This window comes from Varroa destructor, unplaced genomic scaffold (genome assembly GCF_002443255.2).
Source record: "Varroa destructor unplaced genomic scaffold, Vdes_3.0 BEIS01000007.1, whole genome shotgun sequence".
Lineage (NCBI taxonomy): Eukaryota > Metazoa > Arthropoda > Arachnida > Mesostigmata > Varroidae > Varroa > Varroa destructor.
Genome location: NW_019211460.1, coordinates 1,384,442 through 1,398,320, shown reverse-complemented (window position 1 = coordinate 1,398,320; position 13,879 = coordinate 1,384,442). Strand labels below are relative to the sequence as shown.

General features: G+C 36.8%; 2 protein-coding genes across 9 annotated transcripts; one reads left to right on the top strand and one right to left on the bottom strand.

Moving 5' to 3' along the window:
* Positions 1-2,339: 2,339 nt before the first annotated feature.
* Positions 2,340-8,198, bottom strand: LOC111254521 (SKA complex subunit 1-like). 7 transcript variants are annotated; one of them, XM_086975534.1, is made up of 7 exons: positions 8,050-8,198; positions 7,353-7,433; positions 7,029-7,090; positions 5,801-5,911; positions 5,364-5,587; positions 4,654-4,821; positions 2,340-3,949 (listed from the first exon to the last, which is right to left on the bottom strand). In XM_086975534.1, exons 2-7 carry the CDS (start codon positions 7,369-7,371, stop codon positions 3,796-3,798), a joined length of 738 nt encoding a protein of 245 aa, XP_086831660.1. In that variant the 5' UTR covers positions 7,372-7,433; positions 8,050-8,198; the 3' UTR covers positions 2,340-3,795. The 7 variants fall into 7 exon arrangements, with proteins under 7 accessions (XP_086831660.1, XP_022671182.1, XP_022671179.1 ...); XM_022815447.2 differs by having other exon boundaries at positions 7,993-8,125; XM_022815444.2 differs by having other exon boundaries at positions 7,353-7,673; positions 7,993-8,115.
* A 117-nt stretch (positions 8,199-8,315) lies between these two features.
* Positions 8,316-13,711, top strand: LOC111254520 (U3 small nucleolar RNA-associated protein 14 homolog A). Of its 2 annotated transcripts, none has more exons than XM_022815442.2 (12): positions 8,316-8,680; positions 9,088-9,223; positions 9,665-9,757; positions 9,874-10,007; positions 10,331-10,507; positions 10,679-10,820; positions 11,243-11,397; positions 11,524-11,926; positions 12,078-12,374; positions 12,655-12,885; positions 13,117-13,365; positions 13,466-13,711. In XM_022815442.2, the coding sequence occupies exons 1-12, from the start codon at positions 8,595-8,597 to the stop codon at positions 13,481-13,483; spliced, it is 2,121 nt and encodes a 706-aa protein (XP_022671177.1). In that variant the 5' UTR covers positions 8,316-8,594; the 3' UTR covers positions 13,484-13,711. The 2 variants fall into 2 exon arrangements, with proteins under 2 accessions (XP_022671177.1, XP_022671176.1); XM_022815441.2 differs by having other exon boundaries at positions 13,462-13,711.
* Positions 13,712-13,879: the final 168 nt, after the last annotated feature.

Genomic DNA, 13,879 nt, shown 5'->3' with positions numbered 1-13,879 from the left:
CGAACATATTAGCTGAGCCTTAGAGACAATAGGGAGAGTACAATCAGGGGAGAGCAGGTCGAGGACTCTCCTCCGTCTGAGAAAGAGTGTGTTGGCTTGATCAGGGCTAGAAGTACGCGGTTCTTGCTCCTTCAGTAAGATCGTAAAAAAGTTCCGTGTCAATTTGTTGTCGGAAATAAGAGCGCAGAGGAGAGTTTAATTACAAGCCAACGAGTTACGAGCCAGAAATGTTAACCCAACCAAACAAGAATTAATTCATAATTGCGGGGTCAGTATAAAGCCGAAAACTACTTTGGATGGAAAGCGCAAGCCACTTAAAAGGCGAAGCTTCTAATAACTACGCATTTTTTGTTAAAATTTTCCGGTAGAACCACAAAATTCTGTTTCTTCATAGACAAGCGTTGCGCCTACATTTTATGTATGCCTATTCGGGGTAGGCTATTAACATAAGCGTTCTTCATACATTTAGGAGTTACGAAATGGTATTCTCTGGCACTTTCTTGCCAGAATGAATAGGAGCAAATCAGCGGCTGCAATAGTCCACGCCATTAAATTACACTGAGAGAGGATTTTAGGATATTCTAAGAGACACAGTGTTTACCGTACAACGAGTAGAAGTTTAGTGTCTGAGTGTAGGCCTTATTGCTGATTATTCGTTTTCTAATCTATAGTAGCACGGATCCTAAAACACTTTTCATTTCTCCATAATATCTGTATTTCCTAATTGCGGAATCTATGGCTACTAAAATTTACTACTAGTGTCTCCTGAGAAACCACAAGAAATTGTCGGACAAACCAGAGGGCTTCGCCATATACCTGTTTTGCCTTTGATTGATTTAACTGACTGGGCTGGTAAATGTCACACCTGGCTTAACGTAAACTGCAAACACATTGCACCTCAACTTCCACAAAAAAAGTACAATAACTCGCTCTCCCACTGGAGGGATTTTAAAAACGCACGGTCTTTCTGCAATATTATAATCGGCTTGCACTAAACTGATGCGCGCATATACTTCTATAGTCATCTCATTGCAATCTTTTGTGCAACTTTGTTCCAATTCTAAACATGTCCGCAAATCTCCTGAACCTTGGCCTAGTGATTCAGTTATCTTGGCGCATACATTCTACCAGCTTTTGTCAGTGAATGTTCAAGTCTTAACCTTTTCCAATTCTAATTGTCCTGTTCTCCCATTGTACTTTATCTGTCTTGTTTTTTCTTAAATGTATCACGACCAACCCCAAGCGCAAGCACAAATGTGATTGCGCCGCGTGAACTGCGCGTGAACTCCGCGTTTCTCTCACTGTCAAACACAGACTAGATAGGTGTACACTCACTGAATCGTCAACGTCCTATTATCATGTTCAATAACTGTTTTTTTTTATAAAACATTGATTTCGGTTCGTTTCGGTACTTACCGCGTTTTCCAGTTGCACTGAATTTTCCGCGATTCACTAATTTTTTATACAATGTGTGGCATATTTGAAAACTCCTCAACATTTTTAAAAAATAATACTAGATTCGGGACTACCTAGCTATTAGAAAATCAGTTTTTCAGAACTGAAGAAAGAACCAATTATATGAACATTTTGAAAATTCTTAGCGCAATGCCAACAAAAACACTAACGCAAAGACGTCTGGAACTAATCAAACTTAGCGCTAACTACTAATAAGTGCTCATTTTGCCTTATAATAGCATCAACACCATCAGGATGGCATTGTGCTAGCAGCCCATAAAAAGGATAACCAAAGCTACAATCATTTTACACGAACAAATCAACACATACACAGATATGAATTATAAAATATAGATGGGGTAATGTAATCTATAGCTCGATTAAACTAGTGTATAGCTATCTTAGCTCTCGTACATTAGTCCTGGCAAGCTTATTCATTGGAAGGCATACGGAACAATGGTCAAAACATAATTAAACGCAGGTATAAAAAAAACTTCAGAGCCTAGAAGATCAAATGGAAAAGGTCGTATCTAGTGTTTAAATAGTCCGACAAATACGGCATGGCAGATTTATGGACTACATATACTAAATGCGTATCAAATTTCATAATTTCGTTATTTAGTGAATTTCGTTGGTGAACATAATTGCTCTGAAAAAGCTATCCGCTAGTATCAACAAAAACCCTGAATATATACAATAGGTATGATTTATATATGACTCATTATAGCATCATCAGTTGATGCCACGTCATTAATTCTTTTATAAAAAAAAAATGTTAATACAAAAATATTTACACCTTTGATGGAGCCGATGCTACTGCACGCTAAGCAACTACAATCTACAGACAACTAAAATCTACAGACAGAAAGAACGACAATAAGAAGTGATGCCGAATTCGAGACATGTACTTCATATGCTTAAATCGAAATTGGACAATCATTTAATGAAAGTGTGACGTGTTTTTTAGATGTGTTTGCTGTATTACAAAACCTGAAAAAAGCCTGAAGGATTTACACTTTATCCTGAAACAATTGGCCATTCTGCACAAGTAAACTACTCACTAATGTAAATAGTTTTGCGAATAATCAAGTAAAGCCCGTTAAATATTATCTAATGTGACTACCAATTTTCGTTATGCCATAGTGGTTGAAATGGATTGTATTGTCTATACATACAAACAAATCCGTTTATAAAATAGTAAAAGACACCACTTACATTAAAATATCGAATGAAGCTGAATATAGCACCATACATAATTCATAAAGGATATAAACCAAGCTAAAATTTCATTTTCCAAGGATGGCCTGTCGATGACAAGATTAAAAAGCTAGACTATATGTCTAGTTTCTATCTTAGGCACGGGCTGAACCGTTTCCGAAGAAACACACCGCAGCAAGCTTATTAACGCACTGAATACATCAAAAATAGCCTAGTATGATTACCTTAATGCTAAAAAAGTAAAACCACGTGTTCGAATACGCGTTAAAACATCAAAAGAAGCAACGGCGTTTTTTTTACCTTCACTTTAGGCTCATCTCGACCAAAACAGACAGCGATAAAAATTCTGCCGACTTTTTCGCTATGGCCTCATGTTTTGTGTCAAATTACCTAATAGAGAAGGCGTGCCAATGAGGCGTCGACGGCACAAAAATCTTTAGGGTTAGTTGCAATAAATTTTACTGCTGAATAATAATTATAAGAAGGTGCGCGCATTCACAAGCCGGCCATTCAAACAACCAACCGACTTATTTATATAAAAATACTCCTCGAAAAATAAAAACATCGCATAATAGACCAACAGCGCTTTAGTGCATTCAGGCTACAGTCGAAGCGCCACAAAAGGCGATACTAATAAAATGCATAATAGACAAAGTCTTGTTCAATAAATCTATTAAGCAAAATTTGTAAAAAAAATCATGTAGTTAATTCATCGTTGAAACTGCCAAGCAAACAATACAAATAAGGTGGATTTATGCTATTCATGTTGGCTGTAAATAATAAAACTTGGTACTTTGTTAATCTTTAATTTCCATTCACACATAAACAAATACAGTTGGTTAAAACAAGCTATTTTTTGTCAGCTTATCTCCAGTAAATTACCAATAGTCATATAACCGTATATATACGTTATGACGATGTAAGGGAATTTCTAGGCAATCTCCCATATCCTATTGGCTATACAGACTCAATTCGTGCTGTTTGTCGAAGTGAGACTGAAATCTATTACTCGCTCCAATTCTGACAAGAAATGTCTGACAACAATATAGTCCCCAATCGATTTTCCCTAAAAAAATGCTAAAATGAATGAGATTTCCCATCTTTTTCTCTTTACTTGCTTGTTCAAATCGCGATAACTATGCGCAGAACGTTCTTATCTCTAATTTCGTAAAGCCGATGCAAACTCCGTAGGATCGATAAATGGGTCAGAGTAGCTTTTGGCATCATGCGGTCTTTGAAAAATTTAATATCAGCCACCGTGATGAAACGCTGTCCTCTGGAAACAATAAGAATAAAAACTAAACTGTTTATTTTGATAAAACTTTAAGCTAGTTTAACATTACGTACGCTGATATACATATTGTGTATTGGCCAACTGCATTTTCTCGTCAATTGAAAAATATGGCTAATATAGATTAGCAAGCACATGCACAATTTACTTCATTTTTCATCGTTTGGCAACTAAAATATATAGATCACTGCAAAAGAATACAACAAATCCTAATAGAGCGATTTCTAATAATTTAATACAATCTGATAGAAGCTGTTTTTAGGGAGAATTTCAGGAGTGTTTTAGGGAAATTCGTTACGAAAAAGTTGTATGTAGTAGTAAAATTACAGCTCTGCTCAGCCTAAAAATAGATTTGCCTTGCACAGGTCCGTTTTCTATTTTTTTTCTGAGTAACTTGATTAGAAGTTACTCGAATATCTGGAAATTCGATTTGTGATACTGTGGTTCGATTGAAATCAACGTTTTTCGAGTTAAAATCTCACACTGAAGATATACATCAACTGTCGTTCTAGGGGTGTGCAAATGGCTTTACGATTGATTCGTTAGATATTAATTTGTGATAGTCGCACGGTTGCATGCAATTAGCATTGTTGCCATCGCCGCGATTCTGTGCTGAATAAGTTAATGGATTTATTAACAGACTACGCAATTGAAATGTTCAGCAGATTTTGATAACTACCAATACGCACTTAAGTGTAGGTACAGTTTCTGCACGCATTCGGGTGATGGCCTCCCTCTCTTCCGTAGTTATTGTTTTTTTGTTCTTCTTAAAGAGCTGATATTTGAGCTCAGTCACTTCACGAATCATTTCGTATGTTTCATTCAGCTTATCGAGTGTTATCCGACCCCGTAGGTAACTGTGACAATAATAAGATATCAAAAATATTAGTAAGGCTTTCTACTGCTAGACGAATGTACCTTCTTTAATACTAAAACATTATGCAGACAGCGAACAAGCATGTTTTTCCTTTTTCTTATCATTTTTGTATATATATATATATATATATATATATATATATATATATAGACCTTCCAGTTTTTAAAATATACCCGTGTTACCTGCTGCTGGCTAGACTTAGTAGTTAGTTTTCTTTGAATTGATTTATTTGATTTGTATTTTAACTAATCACATTTTAAAAACTAACAACGTAGGTTCCGTACAATAATTTCTGATCTTTTCTGCAGTGAATTTACTCATTCCTCTTGGCTATCTGAAGTCGATTTCTATTTTATACAGAAATTCTATCTAACTCGCAACTATAATCCATAAAGTTACGAGAACTAAACCTATGGGTACTTTGTACACATATTAACATCGCGCTGAAAACGATCAAATTGACCCATACTAGTAAGTTAAGTGTTAAAATAACGGAAATTGTAATTTTTTCCGAGTATGCACCTGGGAACTAGAGCTAACTCATCGTTGGTAACAAGTTTTGGCTTTGAGGTAACACGGCGTTCTGGAGACGATTTTAGGGCACCAGTGGCAGCTGCTCCAGTACTTTGCAACGTCTCTATTGAACTCTTTTGAACTCCACTTGTAGTCATGAGCTGTTCAATGCTGGCTCCAGGCTTAGAGTCCACATTCGTTTGAAATGCTATATCGAGTAACATGTCATCGATCTGAAATAGAGCAAAATGTTTCTGTATTCCTTTTTTGTGGATTTCACATGCGTGCATGCAACTTCTCAGTAATGATGGCTTAGCCATGAATGCAAGATACTATTTATTAATCCTGCTTAAACATAAGCTTAATTTATTTTAAAGTGCATTCGATGTGCTTTGTATATCAACTTCAAGATGAACGATGAATATTTTACTGCGAAAATGAATTACCATTTCATATAAACGGCAGCTCTTGATAAACTGAGTCATCGCTCGACACTCCTCTTCACGGCGAGCAGTCCGCTTTAGTGTGTTTTGTAGATTCAACAGGTTCGAACGTGTCTGAAGATCGTCGAGTTGAATTACAACAAATTTATGTATGGTTTATGAATTTTCTGATGGCGTAAAACAATTAAATTGGCATCGACCATTAAACCTTGTACAAATGCGAATTTTTCTTAACGAAACTTGTATTACCATTTACTTTTATTTTCATGGGCTATCAAATGAGCGCAATATCCATACGCGTGTGTGCTGGGCTATTAAAACTAAGCGATCCTAAAATTCCCAAATTTATATAATCCTGAGCTTATGGATGTTCCGCATATTGGAAGGTTCAGGTTCAATTGAGATAAATTCAATAATTATTTAGAACAATTCGGCTCAAGTTTTAATATGGTCAGAACCCTTTTAAGATACACCGCCAATTGCTTGCCATACGAACTGCAATGTTTGTCACTAATTTATAATATATTCTTCAGCCTTTATTTATTCCCTCTACTGAAAAATACTAAATAATTTAATTGCTATTATCGCTATTTTGTTAGGCCATTTTTGCGCCGTTTTGATTTCACATCAGCCGGTGACTGAAAAATATTGTATTAACAAAGTAACACGTTAAATTCAGCTACACACGGAGAGACCACAAAAATGTTTTCCCATTTTTTTGCACAAATTTTTTGAAAGGAAGCGTTCCTTCGAGAAATGAAACTACTTGAGGTAATAAAGTATATCTGCACTGCACTAATGTTTACGCTAGGAACTAAAGGAATCACTGCCATGCAAAGATTGCTTGTGGTCATCGACACACCTGCGTGTGCTACGTATCTGCTGTTCAAAATAACGGTCATTGGTTTTAAAAGAATTTACAGTACAAAAACAGCGGACGTAAATTGAAGAAATACATAACAAAATGACAATGATTTTATCAGGATGGTATAACACTGACCGCAAACGAGGGCCTATTGTTGACTTTGAACTAAAATAATGATTTCTCAAACATAGTGAATAGGGTATTCCTTTACGACATTCGCCATCGAAGCTGAAAGATATTGAAAAATATCTATCGTTTTTTGATGGGATACAGTAATATACTATTTACTACTGTAATCTTATATGAAATATAACATTGTTAAACAATACAGATACCGTAATCTGGTCATACATTGCGGAACAATACCTCAAGAAGTTCAAGTTTAATGCGCTGAATGATGTGGGGATCACAGTTAGTTGAACGCAAGCCTGAAAATTTTCGCAAAATGCATTATCAAAATTCCTGCCTTCATCCTCTCCATGATGACTGGCTTATAATGTGTTTTTCATAATAAGAGATTTAAATTTTTGTATACAATGGTAAATTATTTGGGAATTCAAATTTAAGCTAAGCTGATAAGAGCGGGCAATAAAAATTTAAAGTAATTTACATATTGTCGCAACGTGTCTATAAACCCTCTGTTAAGTAGATAATCACCCAACATGTGTAGAGCATATTCCATGAACTCACCTTTGAAAATGTTTGCCATTTGCACATACCGGTCCGTGACAGCCTCGAGTTCATGGAGACTTTTACAGGACAGTAAAATGTCTTCAGCAGGTAGAGTATCCATATTTAATGACATCAGTTAGCTTGCGTTATCATCGCACATATTTAAACAACAATCAAGCTGTCAACTTAATACCACTGAAGTGTTAAACCTTATCTGTTGCTAACTTCGACAGCAACAAGCGACAACTTTAAATGGTTTCCTTACTAAGCCACTCCTCACGAATCGATCGATTTGCCTTAACCATACGGGACTTTAGAACAAATAGACCTAAAAAAGGCCTGAGTTAATTGTTTTTATACAGTACTTTGGCCCATAAAGTCTCACATACAAAATACATTGAAAACGCATAAACAGAAAGTAACCAAGTGAAACTCAAACCAAGTGAAAGTTTTAACTTGAAATCAACATACACATTTGCATGGTATTTTTAGTAATATCACTGTGGTTAGGTATGAACGGACCGATACAGATCGTGTGTTTCAAATAGTTTTAGGCCATGCTTTGACACAAATATTATAGTGGCCTGCTATTTCAATTTAGAAGAAATGTGATTGGTGACACTAATTCTGTGATTGCAAATGGAAACTTAATGGGTACCTGTCGCAAGTAAATTGTGAAAGACATGCCATAAACAAACAGAAATAGTTTCAGTGCCTATTTAGCAGCCGTTGTTAACGGATTACGAATTAAGTGTGAGTCCGCGCCACACGAGAAAACGGTGTCGTCCGAGAATTAAGATGCAAGAACTTGCGGGATGATCGGAGTTGCTCAGTCAATATCCGATTAAGTAAATAATGCGCCAGAGCCAGATGGCTAGAAAACATTATAATATCATTGGATCGTTGATGGCTATTGTCATTCATAAAGCTATACTGCAAAACGCAACACACTGACAAGTAGTTACCTGAACCCTCCCCTCCGTCCTCAAATGGACTGAAGCGCCACGTGCGAAAGAAAACACTGGCAACGAATGCTGTTGGAGAAATATTCAGATAGTGATATATTTTCATAATTGTGTTTATTTACTGTTAACCATGTGCAACAATTCGGATAACAGTTAGAATCTCGAATTTAGTTTTGGAAAAGGACGCTTTTGGTGAGATAACTGTGTACCTTGCTGGAAAACTTGAAGCGTATCGTACACACCTCATATTTATATATCAGTGAGCAAAACCTCTAGTTATAGTGCATCTGCAAACATGAACAAATTAGAATTGGATGATCTCCTCGATAGTGAGATCAGCGATGATGAAGTTGGGGATACCGAAGACATCAACGAAGAAAGGTACTAACGGATAGAAAAATATTAGAAACCTTTACAGAACATTTGAAAAAGATCAACAGCTAAAAAGCAACAGTTTATTGATAACTCAGGAGATAGTAACGGCAACATGTCTCTCTACTGAGGTTAAGAACAAATAATTAACGTTAAAATTTTAGAATAAACGCGTCTATTTGATGTTGGTAAAGGCAGTTCTCTGATCCGAAGCTAAGACGGCTTCGGACGGTAGAGTTCGGAAAAAAATTATTTTCTTTAGGCAATCAAATACGCCTAATGCGGCTGTGTTGAAGATTATAAAAATGCTAGTAATCATTACATTGTCGACCATTTCTATTAAACATTGGGACTCTTTTTCTGATAAGTAAGTTGAAGATAACTGGAACGCTAGCATGGTTCAATTTCTCTTTTAGTCACGCTCGACTGATTGACAGAGTCAAAGTACTTTATGGATCACGAGAAGTTCGGCAAAGAAGTGAAGCGTCTCAAGATGTTTCCGAATTTGACTTTTTACAGTCGAGTGGCCTGACAGCGTATGATATGCTTAAGGTAAGTGTAGCTTTTGAACAAAAAATATCTACTTGGTGGCGACGAGAAATTGAACTATAGCTACCTACCAAGAGTAGCAAAGTTGTTTTATGTATTTTCTATTGCGGTTAAAACATTCATTTTTTTTCTTTAATAGGTTAACGTGAGGTTAAACCGCTATAAAATATAACGATACACATCGAAAACTCAAAAGTGAGACTTAAGTAAACCTGCCAGTATCAATTTTGAGAAAGTTCAAGCGTTTTTACCGAAAAAGTATGCGTAGGCATGCTTAAATATAGGCGTACTAATGGCAGTCGCGGTATAGAATAGAAATACACCCTGATTTTTTTTACCTGCTACGTTTAGACAAAGATATATTTTGACCATATTTGAATTTTACAAACGGATAAAAATAATTCTACTAACTGATTTGTATATGCAAATATTGTCGTTTTCCAGGATCTTAACAATACTGCAAAGCTGAAGAAGAAACGAAATAAAATCTTGAAAATCAAGAAAAAAGCTAGGGCTCTTCCTGTGCCTCTACCGAAGGTATCAACGTTAAACTTCCTTTGATTTTTTGAATATCTAATAGGTTACGATGTTCCTAGTTCCCAGTTAACGTATTTTTTCCTAAACTGCCAATATACCATTTTTGGTAACAACAGGTCTCTCGGGAGCGATTACAACGAGCCATAGGATACGCGAAGACGACTAGCGAACTTGGCAAATGGGATTCGATTGTAAAACACAATGAGTCCGCAGATCAGATTCGTTTTCCCCTTAACGACGAACCTCTTAGGTGAGTTGCGCTATGTAGAACGGAACAGGTGCTCGATCGTTCTCGAAACCATTGCGAGAGTCGCTATCATCAACATCTTTACGTGCGGGCATGAGCAGTTAAATTCATTATTATTAAGTGAACTAGTATAAATGTAATATTTCCTTTCCTTTGTGTAAATAAAGAGATTGTTGAGTTTATAATGTTACGGATTGTACTAATGCAAACAAAACAACAGATGTTGTACCATTGACCGTCTAATTTGATTTTAAAAACAATAAAGGTTTACGCCGCACGTGACATGGTTGTACTGAATACAAGTTTGTTTATATTACTTTCTGCAGACTGGAACAAAGTGGAGATTTCGTAAAACAGTTTAAGCCATCTACCGACCTTGAAACTCAAGTTGAATTATTGTTATCTTCAAGTAAGCATCGACTTGATTCAGATGCTTGCTTAAGTCAGTTCGAGGAAGAAAAGTTGAAGGTCTTATCTAAAGAAGAAGCCATCGCCAGACTAAGGTATGATAGACATCAGATATTCAGCGAAAATCGCCTTAGTATGTTAATTTTGTTCCATCCGTTAATTTTCCTATATTACCCGTGAGACACAAGATTAAACCGTTAAGCGAATGAGTTTTTTTTTTCGTTAATGAGGATGCTTTACAACTGACTACCATTTGAGTTATGTAGTGAATTGCGGCGTCTACGTGCTTTAATGCATACTGAAGCCCTGCGAAATCGTCGTGTGCGTAAAATCAAGAGTCGAAAGTTCCATAAAATCCACCGGAAAGACAAGATAAAGGCTGCTATAAGAGAATTCGAGCACCTTAAAGTAAGTCGTGTTTTATGGTGTGTTTCATGGTACACAAACCATCCGTCTACTTCAACTACGATATATTTTATAGACTTATAAGCTAAAAAACAAATTTTAGCCTGGGCCAAATTTTTGAAACAGATAAAGAACTTTATTATTTATTTTAAATTAGTTCAAACTTGAGCAAATTCGGCTAATCTCCTCTAGAGTTGGATTCTGTATTTTTTTTTTGAAGTATAATCTAATGTGGTGAGCTAAAGCTCATATACGTTCATCAACAGTGCAGTGCAACATGCGTCTTTGAAGAATTTCCCTTTGTTATTGACAACAGTCTTCGACTGGTGTCAACCGTTGCTCATAATCATTAGAAAAATTATTTCGATGTATTTGCTCGCTTCGTACATCGGTGCTTAATTATGAATTCAACCCAATGCTTGTAGGTAACGGATCCTCAAAAGGCTTTGGAAAAGCTGGAGGAGTTGGAGCGAATTCGCCGAGAAGAACGCGTGTCGTTGCGCCATAAGCGCAAAAGTAAATGGGCCACCCAATTAGCCAAAACTGGAAAATTTGACAAAGACGCTCAACTTGCGCTCAGGTACGTTAATTGTATTTTAATAGTTAAATTAACCTTTTAGAATACAAATATTAGTAAAATAAAAAAAAATAACAACAAATTAATTGGTCTTAGTGTACTTAGTTCAACTTCATAAAATTTTTACAGGGAACGAATAGAATTGGGTCGTGAATTGGAGACAAAAGTGAAAACGGACAGCGACAACGACAGCGCAAATGACGACGAACTGCAGGGAGCAGAGGGTGACAGTAATGTTCGCCGAAATGAAAGAGATTCGTCGGAAGAGGAAGAACGGGCCAGACTTGAACGATCCCTGCAAGAAAACGATGAACAGGCTGATGGAAGTCAAGAAGATAATCCATGGCTGAGGAAAACTTTTTTCGAGGAGATTAAGACTGCATCAAGCATCATGACGAAGATGGCAAGTTTTGGGGAATCAACTGCAAAAGCTACGCGAAATCAACAAATAAAATACGTCGGAGAGGATGCTGAATCTGGAGAAAAAGTTGAAGCACAAGCGCTTCCCGTAGGTAGAGTTTTGGAGGTACCGGTGAGTAAACCCTCTAAGCTGATTTGAAATGTATATCCTAACCATTTTCGTCCTCACTAATTTTATGAGACCACGTGATTTCGCAAGCAATAATTAAGGCGCTTGCCAAAGACTTCTTCTTATGCTCCGTTTGTTTGTATAAATCTTTTAGGAGCATATGAGGATGTCGCCTGTTGAGCAAAATGGCAACGTGAAAGCGCAGCACAACAGGAAACAGGTCGTTCGTCGTGATAGCAAAAACGTCGACAAGGAGGATGGTGGTGACGATATAAGCGACGATTCAGAGAGCGAATTAATATCAGAAAGCACGCAGCGTGCGACTCCTCAAGAAACTCAAGAAGAGATAAAAATCTTAAATCAGATTAGTAATCCCAAGCAAGAAAACGAGGAGAAAAGTAATAATCTCAGTGAAAAACGTGAAAGTGAAGAAATGGCGGCCAGTAGCGCGGTGAGTAGACCAAAAATCGGTTGTGCTAAGGTGACTGATAGCAGGGCGTCCTCAGCGAAATGCGCCGCTGAAAAAAGCCTAAACTTCACTGAACATTCAAATAATACGATTATGACGAAAAAGAGATTTGCACAATCGTGCTTAGCATACAGTAAACAGCGGAGTGATTTTCACGTGTTCTTCAGTGAGCGCTTCCGAAAAGTAAAGACATTCATTGTTACTAAATGGAATGCGTGCCCCACTTACTCTATTTTGCTTTTTAAATTTGTTTGCTTTGCAGGTGTTTATCGACCCTGAAAAGGTGTTGCAAATAGGCACAAAATCGGAGAAAAAGCTCAGATCGCGGCTGCGTTTAAGTTTAGCCATTGAAGGTGAAGGTTTTTCAGAGAGTGAATCAGATCAAGAGGATGACGCAGCTGAGGGCAGTGCTGATGAAGAACGCCAGAAAAAACTCATCCAGGAGGCTTTTGCGGGAGATGACGTGGTTGAAGACTTTATTAAAGAACAAAAGGTGAATAAGGGCATTTCCTTTGAACTACAAGCATTTTTGGAAAAGAATTTAGCTTGTATTTCAAGACATTTATTTTTTTACGTTTGTTGTAGTGCATAAAAAAAATTGCTATTTTTTTCGGTTCTCGATAAACGTCTCAAACATGTAAATAATAGAACAGTTCAAAACATCTCGAAGAGTTAAAAAATTTTGTGCCGTTGGTATTATATGCCATTACTTGCGCGTTTTTAGGAAAAGGATGCGTTAGAGCGCAATGCAGAGCGAGAGGCTGCTTTGAAACAGAAAGGTCTGGATGGAGATTGGGTGACTCCTAGCAATATCCATAGACTGAACGACCGGAAGAAAAAGTTCCTCGAAAGTCATAGAAAAATGTTTCAACCGCGAGCTGCCATAGTGCACGAGGATGCTAACATGAGAGGCATACAAGCTCACAGAGTTTTTGACGTTCCTAAGGGTTTCACCAAGATTTCGCAGTTTGAGGTCAGTTGGTGTCTAGTTTATTTAGGTGTTCCGATGCGATTAAAATCAGATGATGTTTACTGGTATAGCCATTACAAAAACCGTTGTATCTTTCAGACAGTACTCAAACAGCCGATAGGAAGCATGTTCAACACGCCAAGCGCTTTCCAGGAACTCATAAAGCCTTACGTTGTAACCTCACGAGGAAAAATTATCAAGCCGATCGATCAGAATGCTCTTGTAAAATGCGTGAAGACCTCTGATTTCAAGCACAGTCGCCCCCAACGAAAGGCGATCAAATAGTGTCAACTTAGTGTAACAAGTTACCTAACAACTTTTGAATAAAAAGTTAAAATTCTTTGAAGTATACCATCATTTTCTTTTTTAGTTACCAAGTAGTTTACCCTAATTATTTTTCAAACAAAATAAACGTCAAAACGATATTAGCAATTTAAATAACTGTCTAAAGTTTTTAAGATTAAAGAAGTTTAGAGATCAGAAAACGAGAATGTGTTCATCTGCTATTCAGACGGAT